At 39.8% G+C, this 21,152-nt stretch overlaps 3 protein-coding genes across 5 annotated transcripts in view; 1 reads left to right on the forward strand and 2 right to left on the reverse strand.

Moving 5' to 3' along the window:
- ptpra (protein tyrosine phosphatase receptor type A) overlaps positions 1-2,631 on the reverse strand; it is a 32,485-nt gene extending 29,854 nt beyond the window's left edge. Inside the window, exon 1 of the mRNA XM_005918693.3 lies at positions 2,166-2,631. The gene's annotated coding sequence lies outside the window, so the exon portion shown is untranslated. The remainder of the gene's footprint in view (positions 1-2,165) is intronic.
- A 2,009-nt stretch (positions 2,632-4,640) lies between these two features.
- idh3b (isocitrate dehydrogenase (NAD(+)) 3 non-catalytic subunit beta) lies at positions 4,641-14,600 on the reverse strand. 3 transcript variants are annotated; one of them, XM_005918695.3, is made up of 12 exons: positions 14,586-14,600; positions 14,389-14,500; positions 11,576-11,749; positions 11,065-11,185; positions 10,856-10,916; positions 10,641-10,773; positions 10,121-10,254; positions 9,893-9,995; positions 9,488-9,634; positions 8,205-8,299; positions 7,964-8,024; positions 4,641-5,209 (listed from the first exon to the last, which is right to left on the reverse strand). In XM_005918695.3, exons 2-12 carry the CDS (start codon positions 14,428-14,430, stop codon positions 5,132-5,134), a joined length of 1,149 nt encoding a protein of 382 aa, XP_005918757.1. In that variant the 5' UTR covers positions 14,431-14,500; positions 14,586-14,600; the 3' UTR covers positions 4,641-5,131. The 3 variants fall into 3 exon arrangements, with proteins under 3 accessions (XP_005918757.1, XP_042075362.1, XP_005918756.1); XM_042219428.1 differs by lacking the exon at positions 4,641-5,209 and adding an exon at positions 5,617-7,083; XM_005918694.3 differs by lacking the exons at positions 4,641-5,209; positions 14,586-14,600 and adding an exon at positions 5,617-7,083 and having other exon boundaries at positions 14,389-14,515.
- Positions 14,601-17,175: 2,575 nt separating this feature from the next.
- wdr1 (WD repeat domain 1) overlaps positions 17,176-21,152 on the forward strand; it is a 10,363-nt gene continuing 6,386 nt past the window's right edge. The window contains exons 1-5 of the mRNA XM_005918696.3: positions 17,176-17,325; positions 18,798-18,919; positions 19,442-19,532; positions 20,376-20,523; positions 20,863-21,043. Of these exons, the coding sequence (XP_005918758.1) occupies positions 17,310-17,325; positions 18,798-18,919; positions 19,442-19,532; positions 20,376-20,523; positions 20,863-21,043 (558 nt within the window). The 5' untranslated portion in view covers positions 17,176-17,309. The remainder of the gene's footprint in view (positions 17,326-18,797; positions 18,920-19,441; positions 19,533-20,375; positions 20,524-20,862; positions 21,044-21,152) is intronic.

A 21,152-nucleotide genomic window follows, 5' to 3' on the forward strand; every position in this document is an offset into this window, starting at 1 on the left:
GCACATCCAAAGTACTTTTCCATGTACAAAAACACCCACTGTTAATCGTTGCTATGAGCGTGAGCGACCAGAAACACCAGTCAGCCGGAATCAAGAAGATTTTAAAGAAACATTTGACTAAATAACTTGAAGATATTACATAATTACTATTTCCATTCAGCAGAGAGGCAGGGCAAAGCTGAAGGATGTTCGATGGCGTCCTTTCTAGCCAGGCACAATATTTAGTCAGTCATTAGTAATCACACAGGTTCATTTCCTGTATTGTGGAATAAATGTCATTAAGATCCAATTGACATATCGCATGTAGCTCCAATCAGGCCCCTGTAATGCATCATAATCCTCTAAATGGAGCAGTGTTTATCCCGCGAGAGGCTGAATTACAGTGCTCTTCCTCAGCAAAACATACAGGGCCCACAGGTGGAAACAAAAATATACCTCCAGCCCCACCCAAAAAGCAAACTCATAATATTGTGTCAGAGCCCTGAAATTGTGAAATTTCACAACACACGGGCCATTATTTTAGACACCCACTCATTGACACTCGACGCAAAGTTCCCACAAAGTGATTTCAAGCTATACTTATTTTATTTTTAGTAACTAGGCCAATCGTGAAAAATGTGGTGCGAGGATGATCACTCCACTTCCTCTGCTAAAACTCTGACAGCATCCCAACAAGACAGAAATAACTCATTTTTTTCTCTCTCCTTAGAATAGGTGCAAAGATATATACAGGCATAGTGAGCACGATTCTAACAGCCCTGCCTTTTTCTGCCGCATTGCCAAAGCAAACTTTTTCCCTCTTTCCACAATACGGCTTTCAAGGTGCTGGTGATGTTTGACAGGCAGATATGATGTTACAGTTTTTTGGTTTGGTTTGTTTTTTAATGGGGTACAGGGTGAAAGGTGAATATGTTCAGGCCTGACAGACAGAGGTCAGGATAAGCCGGAGAGAAGAGTCACAGGAGTTGGGAGGTTTTGTGCACTGGGATGGTCCTAACATGACATGACGGCCTCAAGTGAAGCTGAATGCCTGCTGTGGGGAGGCACACATGGTGAAGCATGGTGTATAGATATGTGCCACAGTTCAGTGAACTGAACCAAGCATTATAAGCGGAGCTTCAGGCTGACATTCTGTAGCAGAGGCTTTTCCCAGAAATGACAAGGAAGTCTCTGCCATGTCCGATCAGCCTGACGATGTTCCTCTCCCTCTCTCTGCTCTGACTTTGAGGCTTTCACACTCCTTTGCTGATGCTCAGCTCGGCTGCAGCAGTTATGCCACCGATGTTTAATGTCAATTCCCACTACTGGCAATGACAAGCGAGCCCTTACAACAAGATCCGTGTTCTGATGAGCTGGGAATCATGAATCACTGCTCAAGTCTGAGTAGAGGATTGAAATAATAATAATTTTAAAAAGCCATCAACACCCACACGACTAAAATTGTATGCTTGGATACACCCAAAGCTTAGAAAGAGAGAGGACTATTATTAATAATTAAAAAAAGAAAAAAGTTTGGGAAAGCACACATGTGAGACCCCCATCTTGAAGAGGTGAGGAAACACAAAGCAGCCGCTGTGATGTGACAGAGCATACACGTTAACGTCAGGGCGACCTAATTCCTGTTGTGGGTCGCATGAAGCCCCCCTTGCTCCTCCACCCAGCCAGCTCCACTCCCTCCCTCTCTGAACGTGTAATAACAAAGCGTTGATCAATAAAGTGTACTTTCCAGTGAGGCAACCCTGGAACCCCCTCTCCCCACCACTCCACCCCCTCTTTGTTCCAGCGTAAGCGCAACAGCATCTGTGTTGGCACAACAAAACCAACTTCTTAAATGTTGTCGCACTCTCTCTTAAAGCTTCCCCCTCCCCTCCTTTCTTCGGAGTCCCCTCTCGCCAAAATTTCCCTCCCTGTCTCCGAGCTACTTCTGAAATGTTCAGGCGTTACAGGGAGGCTCACAACTCATTAAACGCCGCGCTGCTCCATGGACGAGCCCCCCCAATCGATAACGGCATCATGTAACGTAAAAAGCGGGAGGAAGGGGGGGACGGGGACGGAAAGTGCTCGTTTGAGGGTGACACAATGTTACAACACGGGGAAACATGCTCGTAGAGCGACATTGTAACAAGTGGGATTCTGCTTTGCGCAACAAAAACAAGAAAACTCACCACAACTCCTGTAGAGCCCAAAGGAAACCGGAGGGGGAGGCGAGAGGAGAAGAAGAAGGGGGAAAAAAATGAAAGCCAAGTGGGAATTTATCCTGTCTTCCACGTTTTCAACCCCGGCCCCTTTCTCCACACCCCAGGAACCGAGAGTGTGAGTGGGGTGGAGGTGGGGGGGGACCAGGGTGATAGCAGAGGAGGGAAGCACGATCTGGGACGCACTGCCAACACTTCACAGTCAGTTTATCCGCTAAAGCCAGGGTAAAGAAAGCGCCCCCTCCAAAAAATTAGAATTTCGCCCTTCTGTAGCGTTTCTTCGGAGGGTATTTTCTTCGCCTTCTTGGATGTTAAATCCCAGGGTTTATCCGCTGTATCCGGGCGCGTCGGCCGACTATTCTAGTCCGCCATGTTGTGTGTCTGTCTGCATAGGAAGAATGGGAAGCGGGGAACGAATTCCCAGGCCTGGCCCCGTCTCTTCTCCGCTGTATTTCTCTGTAGCCCGCAGCGACACCTGCTGGCCCAGATCCACTTTACACCTTCCACACTGCAGCGGCCCCCATCAGTGCTACTTAACACAGCATTGAGGGCCAGAGACCTGTTCTGATTGATGATAGACCACTTCATTTTTCCAATCTACATACATTTCAAAGGGAATCAGATTATTCTTTAAAGAGGCAATATAGAGGCAACTCTCCAGGGGCAATATTCCAGAAATGTGATGTCAGTTTGATGGTTGGGCCCACATGTTTAATAGAGGAAAAGGTAATTTGTTGAAAGCCATGTAATTTATTTTTAACAAATAATTAAAGACTATTTTATTCAGTAATATATCCAGCGATAGTCTTTTGCCTATAAGCAAAATTATTATTATTTTTATCCTTTCATTATTAGTCAAGTTATTTTGCTGAGGTTATTACATTTGCACCCTTTCTAATGACGTTTTCAGTATTACATCTTGGTTTAGTAGGGATAAGTAGGTAGAGAACTGATTTTCTAACTAAAATAATATATATTTTAAATTATATTTTTATTTTACTGGTAACAATTTTTTAAATATAATTTACTGAGCCACTTTGAAACTAATAAATAACTAGTAGTAACATATAAAGGGTAAATAGTTCATTTTCTGTCTACAACAGTCGGAATGATCATCAGATTCAGAAAGTTTAATAAAAAATATTTTTCATTGGTTTTTGCTGTTGTTGTGTTTCTTTGAGCATGTGTTAATAAAATAATCAATAGGAAACTGTGGGCTAGAGGAAAAAACAAAATTACTGGCCCTTATATCTTTAACACATGCCAGGAGTTTAACCAGACGATTTGTATCAACATCGGGTATCATCTGTATATGCAGCATTTTCTAATATTAATTCCAAAGTGAAGAATGTATAACGAGAACAGTCTGGGCCCTAGCACAGAACCCTGTGGAACTCCGTGATTAACTTTTGTGTGTAAGAACCATCATTTATATATATAAATAACTACAATTAAAACTTCCTGGAAACACAATTGTGTATTCTAGTCCATCCAGCCATCCTCTTCTGCTTATCCTTATCAGGGTTGCAGGGATGTCTGGAGCCTATCCTGGCTACCATAAGGTAAGAGGCAGGGTACACGTGATCAGTGTTATGAAATGTTGCACTCATCTAGCAGCACAAGGCCAGGCAGAGATGTTGTCTGAGTGTGAGAAGATCATAAGGAAGCATCATTATAGTGCTGCTTCTATGCTTTAAATTTATTACTAAAATTCATCCATAAACTATTCCTCTGAAAATAGTCACATAACTGACCTGTAATAACTCGTTTGCGACCTTCTGCAGTAAAGAGAAAGCTGGAAAATTTCCTACAATTTATTAATAATTTATATAGATGAAGGCAAAAAATATATTTAATATTGAACTGTTAGTTAATGGTATTGGGGACTTGGAGCATACACTGTCCCATGATACACCCAACACAGCCAGAAAAACTCAGTTTTACCAACATTTAAATTCTCCAAAAACCACCATGAATATGTTTGGACACAGGAAGGGAGTTAGGATCCTCATGCGAGGTGACATGTGCCATCAGCCATAATAAACTTTTAATAACACCGTATTAGTTTCCATAATGTTCATTCAAGGATACTGCACGCAAGATGTCATATTCCATTTATTATTTATTATTCATATAGCATAAATGAAGAAGCATTAAGTTAAAACTTTATTAATATTGAAATATAATGATGGATTGGATTTATATAGCGCTTTTCAAGGCACCCAAAGCGCTTTACAATGCCACTATTCATTCACTCTCACATTCACACACTGGTGGAGGCAAGCTACAGTTGCCCTGGGGCAGACTGACAGAAGCGAGGCTGCCATATCGCGCCATCGGCCCCTCTGGCCAACACCAGTAGGCAAGTAGGGTAAAGTGTCTTGCCCAAGGACACAACGACCAGGACAGAGAGCCCAGGGATCGAACCGGCGACCTTCCGGTTACAGATGCGATTCCCAACCCCCTGAGCCACGGTCGCCTTCTTCCTTTCTCTTTTTGTCCGTTTATTTATTTTACATGTTTTTGTCTTTGTTTTATACGTATATACATACGTTGTGTTGTGACTTCCGGTTAATGTCCACACATAAAATCATTAAGTAGAAATTAGAGTATCATGCAAGGCAGTAGAATGTCAGGAAGTGGTGTGAAATAGTGTAACAGCATTATAAGTTTTGCACCATAAAAAAAAAGAAAAAATATCACCAATCCACTTTTTTTTTATTGGATGCAACGTTAAGTGTTTAAATATCAACTTTAAAACAGCAAAAATAAAACATTGTGGACAATGTATTTCATTTGCATTTTGCTCTGATAAGAAGGGCACTGCGTGTAGAATGTAGGGGGATAGGGCTGTACTGTGCGTACAAGCGTGTAAGACAGGAAGTTAATTAAAAATGTGTGCGATTCAGCAGCTGACAGATCTGCAAACATAATGCTCAGACCGACAGGTTAGCAATGACAGCACGGGTGAACTCGTTGCTTGTTGCATAGCCCCCCAGATCTGCAGTGCGCACCTGTTGCAAACATAAGGACAGCACGTTATTATATGCACAGCTGCAGAAACACATGTCCACATTCTGTATCACGGTCAGCATGTTAGAGAGCCTTTGAAAGCAGTACTCACAGAATGAACACAGTGTGAATGATGATATGAAAAGAAAAAAAAAAGCATCAGTTGAACTTTCCTCTCTTTTTCTGGCCCCACATTATTTCAAGTACCAGTCCAGGTTTGGATTTAAAACACATCAAATGACCATATACAGTATTTCAGTGTATTTTAATGATCCAGGAAAGATCACGTTGTTGTTGTTCACTATGAGTGAAACTCTTGGTTTGTTGAAATATTTAAATGCTGGCTAAAGGCACATGATATTGCTTTTACTGGGGAACTTGGGTCAAAGGTCAACACACAAACACTGTATACCGAAAAGGTATTTTTTTTATTTTTGGTGAGCAAGCTTCCATTTCAAATTGATGCAAAATGGTACCAAAAGCGAGATGGACAGGATGATTGAACCTTAGTGTAGCAGTTATAACTGTGCTGACTTTATGGTGGTTAAAAAAAAGAAGGAAGACTAAACCAGGAAATACCATACAGCAATCAGCAAAAACATCAAAACCAATTAAAATGTAAATTACATTGATCAATGTGCTGTGAGGGCATTTGTTGGGAGGTTGTATTTGTTGCTTCCCACCAACATTTTTACAGAAGAGGCACACCCTTCCAAGGTGACAACACTCCCTGACAGCAGCAGCCTCTCCCTGACTACACTGCATCACACCAAAACAAATCAAAGGAACCTTTGTGAGCATCCAAGTCAGACACCACAGGACAAGTCCCATGCCCACAACCTGATGTTCAGCGCTTGGAGCAGCACCACAGTAAGGATCCAAATAATATTAATGTTTTTAATGTTATGGCTGATTTCTGTATAATCATGTAACAAATTCTTCTGCTATGTGCTTAAATAACTCTTTTTAATAAACTACATGCTACAACTATGGTGACTTTGATTGTGAATGGCTAATGCAAGCTAATGCTGCCATTAAATTTTTTTTGATGCACAAAGATACTGATCTTTCATATCAGTTTCCCCAACAGCTGCCAATTATGTTTTTAATTACGCCAGGTTACAGTGAACAGGAAATCCCAGCACCAATAGTTGAATTTATAGTGCTGCAATAATGAAATTACAGTTTTATTTAAATGTGCAGTAATTTGTAGCAGCGTTGTACTGTTACTGAGTTACAGTTAGTTTTTAGACCAATTCTGAAAAAAGGCGATACAAACTTTTTAAAAGACTCTGGTGACTTTACAGCAAGTTTCCAATGAAATGCGAGACCGACAGGAAGAAACATTTAAATAATAAAAGTGGAAAAAAAAAAGAAAGATGCGTTTCCCACAATGTGCGAAGAAATCGTCTTTATGAACTCATCAGTTCAAAACTCCAAAAACAAAAAGATGCAAATGGACAAAAGATTGTGAGGGCAGAGGAGACTGCATGAATACAGGAAACAGGAGGTCTAGCTGTGTGATGCAAAACATCATGAGGTATACTTTTTAATCCCAAATCAACAGATGTCAAAGCTTAACGGAAGAGGATCTACAAGCAAGCCAGCAGAACTAATGTCATTATGATGCAACTTATGTCAGAAATGTATAGTACAGCTCTCAGTGAGCTGGCATTTGGGGTGGGTGGGTGGGGAGGGTGTCTTAACATGCATCCAGACCATGTTAAGAACAACGTCCAGATTTAGGGAAAAAGGAGTCAGTCAGCGAGGTCTATGATGAAATATCTTAGTAAATGGGTCGGTGACGCAGGTTTTCCACAACAGCATGCACAAAATCAGTAGTGGTACAGTATCCGCCAAGGTCTCGTGTCCGTACCTGGAATTTGCACAAACACACAAATGTATACACACACAAACAGATGGCAATGGGGTACAAGGAGGTGGAGGAAATTAAAGCAGATGGGAGAAAATGAGCATTCAGACAGTGTAATAATAAAAATAATAATAATTTAATGATAAACTACCCTGCAAGCTGGTGTTTATTATCATCATCTAGGGGACAAAGTCTGACCAACTTCATGTGCATGTTTGTGTCAGTGCATGTTAGTTTCAGTACAGAGCAGATGCAGCTTTTTAGTCCAAAATAGTTTAAAAAGGAATTTACGACATAATTTTGTTAACAAACCCATACAATCCTGAACATGTAAAAGAGGGACAAAATTAAGCAAGGAAGGCACTGAAAGAGAGGAGCTAAGAGTGACTTAAAAGTAGGAATTCAAAGGCTCTTTAACACACTATGGTATAGTATACAAACAGTTAGGATGAGTTATTTGTAGGCCAAGAACTACTGAGATTTAAGATGATGTTGTTGGCCTTAGACTGCAAGGCAGAGCTCTAAGGCAAGCTGATCTAAGGCAAGTGTAATGTAATCAATGATTTACATTACGTTTCTATCACCATTTTCTTTAGAGGTTCTCTTTGAGACTTTGTGTACACAAAGACAGCAGTTATTGACCCACAATACCAAGATCACAGATTTAGAATATACAAGTCTGACTTTATTTGCCCACATATTGCAGAGCTATCAGCTGTTATTTTACTCTGTTAGAGGTACTGAAAAAGTGGAAGTAAAACATACAGAAAAAGCAGCTCTTTTGGTGTTAATAATGTTAATGCTTCTGGATTTATATACCATAGTGGTGGTCTTATCATTCAAAGCCTGCATGCAGCACAGACTGGGCAGAGCTAACACTTACCTTGCCCTGTTTTATGACCCTCTTGACAGCATCTGACACCATTTGAGAATGGTATTCCAGACTGCAACACAATATAATCACAATGAACAGGTGACCAGACACATGTCTGCATTCAGACAAACAGAGCTGCCTGAGGTTGTTTAAGATCTTGATGATTATATTGGGTTAGGACAGACAATTTGAGGCTATTGTGTAAAATTTGATATACTCATAATGAAAAAACATGTAGAAGGTGACTCACTTGAGGTGCCTGAGCATGTTAGCAGCACTGAGCAGCATGGCTGTGGGGTTTGCAATGTTCCTTCCAACAGCTTGTGCAAATGGGTGGCGTGCACCCTGAAAAAGAAAAAAATGATACGAGAAATGAAAAACTGCAGTATAAGGATCTGGGCAGAGAAACCAACAGTCCATTAACCCTCTGGGGTCCAGGGTATAACTGGCCGTTTTTGACTACTTTTGATTTTACCTCTATATTTCACCTTTAAAATATGTTTTTCTTGCCTTGTTTGGTATCATTATTTTCAGCACAACCTCAAATATCTGAAATTTGAGTTATTTTTTTCATTTTGGTATACTATATTAGCACAGTGGATCTAAATTCAGACAAACAATTCCAAATCCGAGTAGAAAAGTTATATTTTTTACTGTAAAACCCACAAACATGTTTAACGAATCATTTTCATAACTTGAAATACAAATAGAAATTGTACATTTCTAAAAATTATGCACAAGTTTTGCAAACAACAAAGTTATATGGTACTATTTACCTAAAAATGCAGCCAAGGCCTCAGACGTTTTTTATATAACCATTTAAGTCTATTTACAGAACAATCAGGTGTTCTGCATCAAATAAGAAGACACACAAATTATTTGTGCCAGTCCAAAAAATGTAGTTTGTGTTCAGTATAAGACAGAGGAGAACACCAAAGGCCTAAACCCTGCAGATCTGACAGCAGGAGGTGCATCAGTCCAGTTTTCCATGTGGGAACAGCGTTTACACTGGAATCTGCCTTTGACGGCTTTTTTAGAGCAAATATAAAATTCAGCAGTCTAACTGACACATAATAAAAAACAATAACTACACAGCACACTAACTACAGCCTCCAAACACGCTAAACGTCACTAATGTCTCACATATGAAAACTCGCTCTCTCTGTCTTTCGCTCGCCCACTTTCTGTCTCCGGTGTCACTCCTAAAAACTTCCCCTTCTCCCTAAACAACCAAATGTCACATGTTGCCTTTTCATTTTTTGATTGGCTGACATGGTAAACTCTAACACCAATAGGGAAGGGGTGTTTTTTCTTTTTCTTTTTTCACTCGCAAGCGGAAAGTGTTTGCTAGAGTTGTCTGTAGAAAACGCCGTTTTTACCGTTCGTCATGCTGTAAACACCACTGTTTTGTTCAGAGAAAAACAATAATAATACAGTAATACAAAAAGGGAAAGTATAGGCTTTTAAGTAAAATCAGGACAAGGAAAAAAACAAAACAAAAAGACAAACAAGCGAGAGGTTTTGGAAACTCACAGTCTCAAAAACAGCATATTCTGCACTGTAGCTTTCCCCAGGAACAACTCCTGCTCCTCCAACCAACCCTGCTGCTAGATTGTCAATAATGTTACCGTACAGGTTAGGCATCACCAGCACGTCAAACTGGTATGGGTTTTGCACCAGCTGCAGAAGAATAATACAATGACAAATTTAAGCCTGAATCAGCGGTGCTCAGCTATGGTCATTTACTGCAGTGAAATCAAAGTGCACGTCTTCAGTTATTCTATTTTTTTTTTTTAATGGAGCACTTCTAGCAAACGCTAAGTTATAAATATACAATTAGGAATAAAAGACAGCATTCACTTATTTAATCTGAATGGTAATGGATAATAAGAACAATAATAATAAGGCAAAGGGAAGGAACTGCAAGTCTGTTTATACCTGCATACAACAGTTATCAATGATGATGTTCTCATATTTGATTTTGGGGTACAGCTGTGCCACCTCTGCACAGCTCTGCAGAAACAGGCCATCACCGAGTTTCCTGAAATAAGACACGAGGAAACGAGTTACTGTAATGCTAATTTTTAGCCTTAATGGAGGTACATGGTTTCAAAATAAGACAATAACAAAGACAAAGCTGCCTGTAAAAGAAAAAAAAATACCCACATGATGTTAGCTTTGTGAACAGCAGTGACCTTGTTTCGCCCTTTCTTGGTAGCATAGTCAAAGGCAAACTTGGCGATGCGGCGTGACTTCTCTCTGGTGATGATCTTCAGACATTCAATCACACCTGTTACACTCTGGAAAACACAAGAGGATGACAACATATGGTTAAATATATTTTGCCGAAGAATCATGCAAGAAAATGAACACATACATTATGTTCTATAAACAACAATCTCCCAAATAACCTGACTGTAGACCGTCTTTGAGGTCTAAGTGTAAATAATCATGCTGTAAACTAGGTTTCATATTAAAATGAATAAATAGGAGAGTTAAAGAACCACAATATAAGTAAAGGACAAATCAAAATCTGGCTTAATCTGTATTTCTGTGACTTAACTATATTCTGATGCCCAGTTTAAGGCTTCTTTCAAAACCCTTAAACAAACCTTCCAGTATATTTGCAGGTGGGTGTAAAACTGCTGTTTACGCTCTGATTGCAGTGAGTAAGAGTACTGTTTACCTCATGCTCTAGGGAGCTGTACTCCCCCTCAGTCTGCTCACGGATGATGACTAGGTCCAGGTTGTTGTGACGAGTGCTGTAGCCTGGCAGGCTGTTTACATGAACTACATTAGCAAACAGGTCCAGCTTGCGCCTGGGGAGTGGACGGATGTAGAGTTATTTTTAAACGTGACATATGCAAATAATAACACACAATTTTTTATTTGGTCATTTACCTTAATCTCATCTCATATGAAGCCAGCTCGCCTTTGAATTCCATGGGTGTGTGAATCTTTCCTAAATAAGGTAACGTGCCCCAACATGTTAAAGCCTAAATACACTGCAGTTCAGACTACTTCAGTGCAGCCATTTAAATCAGCTTTTTGTTATTGGATTCAATTTTTTTGTGAGAGAAAAATCAAAGAATTAAAGGAAATAAGACTACCTTTAATGGCAACTCTGTTGCTCTTCATAGAGGTCAACACTTGTTCCAGTTTTTCCTCGCTGGCCATGTTCTGCACTTCACTCATGTGGAATTCCTCAAATTCTACTGGGACATCACCTGCCTTCAGAAAAATGGGAAGAAAAAAAAAATCATTCTTAAAAAAAAAAAAAATCACAAATCAACATAAAGAATGACAATCTTACTCAGTTTTAGTGCACTATTTTACTTTAACATTAAGCACCATATTTAAAATGATTTCTTAGAAAAAGTAAAGCAAGGAGATTATTTGTAAAACACAACGAGATGAAAAAGGAGCTTCTTAACATTTAATATAAGAAAAATGTAAAAAATCGGACCAGACAGAGAAAAAAAATTAATCTGTACATGTATTTTTTGTCAAAAGTTCCCTATTATTTTCTATCATCAGTAAACCTTATATACTGAAGACAACATGTTTGGTATAAGGATAAAAAGCAGTTATGAGTCCATCGTCAATCTTATGTAAATGTACCTTAAAAACTTCCTTTACAGCAGTCATTAGTTCAGGTCCTACTCCATCCCCTGGCACCATTGTGACTTTAAAGATAGCATCAGCACGGGCCGGTGGTGTTTCTGGACTACAGAGACCAGCAGATACACTCAGTGGACGAGAGGCCAACTGTGGACACCTGGAACCGACCAGGCCCTGAAGGAGGGAAACAAAGGTACACTTACTAGGTACAGTATTACAAAGAACACTGCAGTATACTATAAACCCATATATCTACTCTCTAATAGTATTACTTATCAACACATTGAAAACCCTAATATCGAGAGCTCAACTGCAGAATTTTTTTCCCTTTCAGACACATACAACAGATTCATGTTAATTAAATCTATTTATGTTTGTTTATATAGTCATTTAAGCTCAACTCTGCCCAAGTTAGTTTGGATCAACGGATTGTTCCAACTGGGAAGCTGCAGAGTGTCTTCTTGTGGGCAACATATACAATGTCAACAATTATAACATCATTGAATGGTGTTTCTCCAGCCTATTTACAGTTTTAATTGTTTTAATCAGTTGTTATACATGATGATACCAACAGACTGGTAGATAATATAAGTCCACTGAGTATATCAATGAGTCTCAACTATTATGGGCTTGTAGACAGATATACTACATATATATATATAATTTGCACATATACCAAACAGTGCACCTACATTATACATTTTGTGGTAACTTTTTAGGACCTAAGAGAAGTTAATAGAGCAGCTAGCCTACTTGAAGCAAGACTATTATTGGTCATTGATCATTGGTCAGAGGTCTGTTAGTGTCCAATTGGTCAAAAAGAACTTTTTTGATAACAAGCAACACCAGAATCACTTGTCTACATCTGTTACATTCAATGTTTGCTTGTTACAGCTTCTGACCCCCCAGCGTGTATATACAAAAATCTGTTCAAGATTTTGAAACATAAAAACATTTAGAAATTATCGGAATAAAACAATGTTGGGGGAATGCGCCTGTGTTCAGACATTTGTTAGAAAAAACACCAAGTGAGAACAACTTTGTGTAGCAGGAATGTCTTTTCCTATTTCACTCATTTCACCATGTCATGACATGAGCCCAACTTTATGAGAAGCATGTTTTAGTCAGAAAGAGAGAATGAGGGTACAACACTGTATATAATATTATAAATTACATTTCACCTAATATTATAGTAATTTCATGCATATTGCTATTCAGGATGATGCCTAGATGCATTTTATAAGGGAAGATGTCAGTAGGGGATTTTGTGTACCGGTAAATACACACAGACAAATAAATGAGAAAAAAAAATCTGCGTAAATAAAGAAACAACAAATGCAGATGTTTCCACACTGGTGCACTATATAACACAACTCCAATCAGGTTTGGAGGCATATATGAATATTTTAAGCAGGCCCAGGTGATTCTGTATTAATAGAAAATGGCAATAAGAAAAGGTGTTGGTGACTTTGAAAGATGAAGTCTTTGTAGATCATTGTTTGAGCAAAGATGGCAGGCGCATCGGTCTCAAACAAGCCAGGTTATGCCATCCTTATTTTCTGCCATCCATATACTGTTAATGGGAATTTATGCTTCAATCAGCAAATCAGAAGCAGCAGCAACTTTCGTGCAACAATGGGTAGCTCAACGGATTTTTAGGTCAGATGCCCTTCCTGACGGAATCTTTGGCTTGTTAGGTGAATTGTGTTAACTAGTACACTACAACATCAGAAGATGTTACTGTCTGCTGACCACCAAGACAAAAAGAATGGGGAGGAGATTTCTTCTTGGAGTCATAGTTGATCCACAGATTACATCTGTCCAAATATTCAAATCAGTATATGTATAAATAATCCCTGTGACACAAGCTTCGCACTGTGCTAAAGACATTTTTTTTACTGGCTCTGTACTGGCTAGTACTAATGTTTCAATGTTACATCTGCATTTGGATCTATGAGAAATTTATTACTTAGTGGTATGAAAAATTGTCGTTGAGAATAATGGTCAGTCAACAGCTGAAAACCCTAAGGGAGGTTTTGGATCGACAGGTAAAACAGCACTCTGCGCGACCACAATGGGGAAAAAGTGGTTTTCCATCCAGGAAGAGTTCCTGAGACTTTAGGAATCAGTAGCAATGCATGGTAAAACTGTCCTGGTGTTGCCCCAGCATCTATTAATAAGAGACTTTATGTTGTCGTCCTCTTCATTTATTTTGTCACCGGTTTGTATATTTCAAGGTGATCCTGAATGATTATCACCCTCACCCGCATCTTACCTGTAGGCAACAAGTTAAAAGGCCAACTCTGCAATCTTACAAGTTAAAGTAAGACACTGAATATATTTGCACTCTTACTGACACCTAGAAATCTGACTGAAAACTAAACCTTGTCTGAGTTGCTCGCTTCAAGTCTCTAAGCTTGTGATTAGCCCCACGAGTAGCAGCAACTAACGGTTCGCTAAGGACAGGGAGGTTACTGACACGGTTAACTGACACAGGCTGGGAGGCTAAGCTAATTTAGCTGACCTTCTCAATTAACGAGGATGTCTTATTAAGGCGCGTATCTACTGACAAATAAAACAAACCGAGAACTATGTCCAGCAAAATAATTCCAGATACGGAAACACACTTCAGAATCGTTCTATCAGTAATGCAGACGTCCACGAAGCTCACGATGGTTAGCATTCACGTAAGAAACACATGACAACACTCAGTGCGTAAACGTCTCTTTGCTGCGTTTATATGAAATATGACTAAAGCAGCCATTTTTTTTCTATTTACACAAAAAGCCCGTCAACATAATTTGTGCTCTCACCTTGAACAACGTTACTAAACTTCCCCTCAAGACGACCGCCATCGTCACAGGCACAAAGCAACTGGGCTACTTCTTCTGTGGTGGAGGGGTAATAATGGGACAATGGCGCCACCTGCAGGGGAGAACGTGAAACTACCGCTTACTCCACGGGGAGACCAATTTCCATAAACCAGATGGTACTCAAACCTGGTTCTCACCTTACATGTCACAGTGCTATCACATTGCCAGTCTGAAAGAAATACATAAATAAATAAATGAAATTAGCAGAAAACAGAAAAAAAAAACAGAGTGTTAGAAAAAACATTTCAAACATGAGAATTTGAACTTGAACGACCCCCTCAATTAAGGTGATCCTGACAGAGCTGTCATTGAGTTGAGTTGGAGCTTGGGGCCCTCAACATGACCCTCTCATTATTAAAAAGAAACATCACCAGAATGCAATAAAGGATTTGTGTGTTGATTAAAATGTCCTGGGAGAGGACACATCATATGCTCAGACCAAAATTACACAGATGAGTTCTCCAAAAGTTGATTCTGTTCATCTGGACGTAGCGTTTTGTGGGAGAAATGTTTTGTCACTCATCCAAGTGACTTCTTCAGTCTCAGCTGACTGCAGGTTTCCCCAACCTTATAAACAGTACATTTGCATAATGACTGAAACCAACAATGGCTGGGAGGTCAGTTCCTTAATCATAATTATGCAAATTCTCATGACCATTGATCAACAACCACTGACCAAAACCCACTGATCAATGGCCACGAGTACCATTCACAGAGAGTTGGGGAATGGCTGCAATCACAGCATTGTAAGATGGCGAAAGATGTACCCTTAGGCCCCCTCCTCGATTCAGAGATGGTCTTTCCCTTTTCACATAAATGCCTCCTTGACTCCGTGCTCAAACCAGCATTCCTCCCTGTCCAGGATTTGTACATCCTTATCATTGAAAGAGTGTCCACTGGCCTGTAGGTGTAAATAGACTGCAGAGTCCTGGCGAGGTAGCTCTTCTGTGTTGTGCCGTCCGCTTCGCCAGAGGTTGTTTGGTTTCCCCGATGTATAAATCCTGGCAATCCTCCTGGCACTTAACAGCGTACACTATGTTACTCTGTGTCGGGGGACCCGATCCTTGGGGTGGACCAATTTTTGGACTTTTGTCAAAGCTGGAAAGGCACCTAAAGAAAGCTCCAGCCGATCCAGGAGAGAAGGACAACCGCTGCCCAAGCGAAAACCTGTAGTGATCCCTTATGTATCAGGAGTATCGGAACAGTTGAGACACATTTTTTCTAAACACCGAGTCTCTGTGGCTTTTAAACCCCAAAACAAGCTGCGCCAAAAATTGGTCCACCCCAAGGATCGGGTCCCCCGACACAGAGTAACATAGTGTACGCTGTTAAGTGCCAGGAGGATTGCCAGAATTTATACATCGGGGAAACCAAACAACCTCTGGCGAAGCGGACGGCACAACACAGAAGAGCTACCTCGCCAGGACTCTGCAGTCTATTTACACCTACAGGCCAGTGGACACTCTTTCAATGATAAGGATGTACAAATCCTGGACAGGGAGGAACGCTGGTTTGAGCGCGGAGTCAAGGAGGCCATTTACGTGAAAAGGGAAAGACCATCTCTGAATCGAGGAGGGGGCCTAAGGGTACATCTTTCGCCATCTTACAATGCTGTGATTGCAGCCATTCCCCAACTCTCTGTGAATGGTACTCGTGGCCATTGATCAGTGGGTTTTGATCAGTGGGTTTTGGTCAGTGGTTGTTGAGCAATGGTCATGAGAATTTGCACAATTATGATTATGGAACTGACCTCCCAGCCCATTGTTCCCTCAGTGGGCTGGTTTCAGTCATTATGCAAATGTACTGTTTATAAGATTGGGGAAACCTGCAGTCAGCTGAGACTGAAGAAGTCACTTGGATGAGTGACGAAACGTTTCTCCCACAAAACGCTACGTCCAGATGAACAGAATCAACTTTTGGAGATTTACTTTCCTGGATAATTGAGAATGCATCAAGACACAGATGAGTTCATTTTCCCATGCCCCGTACGGAGCTTTCTTATGTTGCTCTGTGACTACTTTGTTTTGAAATTCTGTATTGTTGTAACATTATATCTGCTGCTGCAGAGGTCCACACTCTCAAATGGACCCATCATAAATAGGTCAGGGGATTCCCAGTCCTATTCCAAGCAAGTGAGTGCCTACACTCATGCAAATAATAAGCACAGGCTTATAACATCACCACTATGGAATTACAGATAAGAGACAGGTTACAAGTGACTGTAGATAGATTTTCTTCATTTACCTTTCCGGGCAATTCATTTGGTTATTCATGCTATCACAAATCCACGGCGCCCAAAGGAGTGCGTCTCAGACAGCGAGCTTTACTACCCTGAGTCAGGCCTCTCAGGCAATCAAATGATTGCGCAAAACTCACCTCCTTATTTTAGTTTTAACTCTATTTCTAGATTCCATGACAAGTTGGATTATATATATATATTTTTTTTACTAACAGGGTAACATTCTTTGAGGAATTAGAAATGTTGTTTCTATATGTTTATCTTTTTAAAAATTAAAAAAGACTCTGTGACCTGGCTGTAGCACATGATATGCCTCAAAATGAGGCAAACCTGGCCATTTTGATTAGTGAAGCTTTGGAATGGCTTTAGTTTGGCCCTGGAACCTGAGAGACCATATTTAGGTAAAATTTATCCCCAAAGCTCGAGCGCACGGTTACTGGCTGACAGCCTCAGCGTGGTATCTGAGTTTACTATATATGGGCAAAGCCAGGCAGAGCGAGAGCTGCACCCGCTTCCGTGTTTGTGTATCAGGGAGGGTAGTGCAAAGCCACGGGCGCTTTTCTGTCTTCACTGTTTCATTCATCTGGAAGAGAAAAGCCAAGCCAGAGGCAGCAGAGAAAAAATGCCGTATGAACTGAGTAAGTCTGTCTCATTTCTGTGTCAGCAGCAGGGCGGGAAAAACAGGAACAAGGCTCTTACTTCGCGTGACACTAGTCGGCAGATCTGCTAGTCATCCAGGTAGCAGCTAGCTAGCCTCGCCCATAGCTGCGTAATTTTGACACTTCACCCCACACAAGAAAGACCAAAAAAAAAAGCTTCGCTCATGCAACGATTCTGGCAGGTGTAGTACACACCTGTGTTTGGATAGCTCGGAGTGTTGTGCAGATGTTTTGGCACTCAGTGCAGCCGCTTCATGCCACAGGCAGTGGCTTTTTAGTTAGCTAGGTTGCTAGCCTCAGTCAGGAAATAGTTGTGCTCCCATTGCTTTGTTATGACATGTCCACACAGAGGCTGTCTGCCAGTGAAGCACCGAGGAAGTACTGAAGTACACATTTGTCGCTGGTCGAATGTCCTAACATATTTAACGCTACATTTTTTTTCTCATTGAATCAGTCGGAAATATAAATGGCGAAAACATGGCAGTGATTTATTTATTTACTTTTGGTCTTTCAAGGCACATTCAAGTTACAACCGTGTAGTTACTGCATAAGGCAGGATTGACTCGTGATGTATTCAAAAACAATTATGAGCAAGCAAAAGTGTGCTAGTGCGTTTTGACCTGAGTGTATATCTCGTTTAGTTTATTACAATGGTATGTAAAAAATTATGGCAAGCAAAGTGTTGGTAAATTTATAATATAACTATAATAAAACATTTTAAATACTAATATTTGAAATTGCTGTATAATTTGTGCAATTATATAAAAATCGGTATTATTATTATTATTATTATTATTATTATTATTATTATTATTATAATAAAACAAGACTCATCAACATAAAGCTTACTAAATGGATACTCTGTACTTAAAAAAATGTGTAACTAAACAAAAGCAAATACTTCAATTACAAGCAGTTACTTGTATTTTTTTTTCTTTAGTAATTTACAAAGTAGAAAATTCACCCATGTAATGATCAGCAACAAATCCAGACTTGTCTTTTACTGGTTTTCTAACATAGTTGGCGTCAAAAATGATGGCCCAAATTTTGAGGAAGTGCACCGAAGAACTTAATCTAGTTAGGTTTTATTTTTGTCACTCCTTAAAGGTTGATGTGTAAAACGCTTTGCGTTCAGGGGATTTAATAAGGATGGTGAAACTGCTTGGTAGAACAATAGGAATAGACTTGGCCGTGTGCTCAAAGTGTCTGTGATAATCAGTAAGGTACCTGAAACCAGCTCCTCTTTAAGTCCTATGGATGACTAATGAACGACTAGTTGATACAGAACACTTCTGTTAGTAATAAAATCTGCTATCTGAAATGGCAGATTTTATTCCCAGCAGATAAAGGATATGCAGTGAAACACTTTTTCTATTTGTGTTTAACCCTGTCTGCAGTGCATTAATTGATGTTTTCCACATCTTTGATTTTATTATTTTCACTTTTTTCAGAACGTGTGTTTGCCAGTCTCCCACAGATGGAGAGGGGAGTTGCAAAAGTGATCGGTGGTGATCCCAAAGGCAACAACTTCCTCTACACCAATGGGAAATGTGTCATCATCAGGAACATTGAAGTAATTAAAAAGAAAAAATCTTAAAGTTGTATCAACATGATGCTGATTATTTTATTCATTTGTATTTACAAATCTACTGGCTATGACAGAATCTACTGAATGAGAGTAATGACCACATAAAATGTACAGCATCAAAAGCTAGCAGCCACATCAAAGACAACATTTCACTCTACTAGTGGGTGGTTTTGTTTGTTGCCCTCCTGCTACACCCAGTATTTTTGGGCGTGTTCAGTATTGTGCCCTTGATATTCTCTGAAATCTGAGTTGCATGCTGGCACAATTACTGTTAGCATAATGCTGTCAGTTAGCACCTAATCTAGAAGTAGCTCAGGAAAGGATTTCAGCTTGTGGTTTACCAGTGTTTACCAAAATGTATTTATTTTTTTTCTTCGCCAACACTAATTGTTGATTAGATGTTTGGGTTTAAGTGACCAATTGGCAAAATGCTCATTATTTATTTGCCATTTGTGAGCTAATCTTTCCATTTTTGGTTTTTTTTTTTTTTTTTTTTTTTTTTTAAAGAACCCAGCTATTGCAGACATTTACACTGAGCATGCCCATCAAGTTACTGTTGCGAAGTATGCACCCAGTGGATTCTACATTGCATCTGGAGGTAAAAGAGAAAAATACATTTGAACATTTGCAAGAAAGAGTTTGTAAACTTACTGATTTTTATCTAAAACATAATTAGGGATGAACACCATTAGAGTAAACAAAAAACACAAACTGCTGTGCTTCTGACACTCAGTAACCACTCGCAGTGCATGCAGAAAAAAACTGGACTCCTTCTGCCGACTCGGGGCTTGGACCAGTTTTGCAAACAAGCTCAATTTTTGTCTTTTTGGCATCAAAATGTTATCCCAGTAGTGTTACTGAACATCTAAGCTTTGTGTGGTTTGTTTGTTTCTTGTAATGGTGTTCTGCCCTTGCCCTTGGGTTCTTTTACACTTTATTGAATGAATATTGTAGTCTTTCTAGAATCTTCACTCCCAACAGTGTAGCAACAATCCTGATATCCTGTCAAACTGCAGATTGTGCATATCTCCTCTAATTTCATGCACTTTTGTAATGCTCCTTGCTAAGTTCCTATGAAAATTGCTGTTACGACACAATGCACGTGAACCAGTTTTTCCTAGGAAGAGTAGATTGTGATTTGTGGACATTTAGGGACAAGGCTTTAACTGAAATATCTGAGTCCAAGTAGGTTTTGATGATGTTAATTGACTTTTATTTACTTTTTCCAGCTTGCATTGTGAGTTATTACTTAAGAAGTTGTGCTAAATTAAAACATGTTTTTAAATGGATTTGTCAGATTTTGTGTAGAGTTTGGACCATAATGAAGGTCAAGTCACATTTTATCAGTAGCCACTGCAAAAATCCTGGTAAAACTGTGTATTCTCATAGTTGCCACAATAATGTGACTGCTATGTAATCATGTTGCTTTTATATCCGTTAGATGCATCAGGAAAGATCCGTATCTGGGACACCACCCAGAAGGAACACATGCTCAAGTATGAGTACACCCCAATTTCAGGGAAGGTGAAGGACATTGCATGGACAGAGGACAGCAAGAGGCTTGCTGTTGTTGGGGACGGACGAGAGAAGTGAGTGTCAGGATTTTTTATTTATTTATTTTTGGGCGCTACACTGGCTACAAATTGATTCGTAGTTTAAAATCAACCATGGTAACTGTCTCATGAGAAACTTCTCTTACAGCGTTCACACTGATTTATTCCCACGTGGCACAAACTCACTGTTTGCTTTAGATATCAAGGTGATATGTTTGTGCACTTGCAGGACCAATGTTATTTATTAATTGTTTTTATTATAAAAAGAACTGTTTGCATCACTATTGTGCAGGAAATCGAAACCTTCTAGCACGTATCTTTCTTCCTCTAATTCAAACCTGGATCAACTGTATCGGTGTTCACTTGTCATTGTAGGTTTGGGGCAGTGTTCCTGTGGGACTCTGGCTCATCAGTGGGAGAGGTTTCTGGCCACTCAAAATTAATTAACAGTGTAGACATAAGGCAGAAGCGCCCTTACCGCCTTGCCACTGCCAGTGACGACACCTGTGCCTCCTTCTTTGAGGGACCTCCCTTCAAGTTCAAGTTCACATTACGGGTGAGTTGCATTGGTTGGCAATTTGAGGAGCTTTAGTAAAGAGGTGTTTGTTCCAGAGTGATTAGAGCTAAGCTGGATTGTTTGTTTGTTTGTTTCCTTTTTTTTTTTT

This window comes from Haplochromis burtoni, unplaced genomic scaffold (genome assembly GCF_018398535.1).
Source record: "Haplochromis burtoni strain Fernald_Lab_line unplaced genomic scaffold, NCSU_Asbu1 Contig_32, whole genome shotgun sequence".
Lineage (NCBI taxonomy): Eukaryota > Metazoa > Chordata > Actinopteri > Cichliformes > Cichlidae > Haplochromis > Haplochromis burtoni.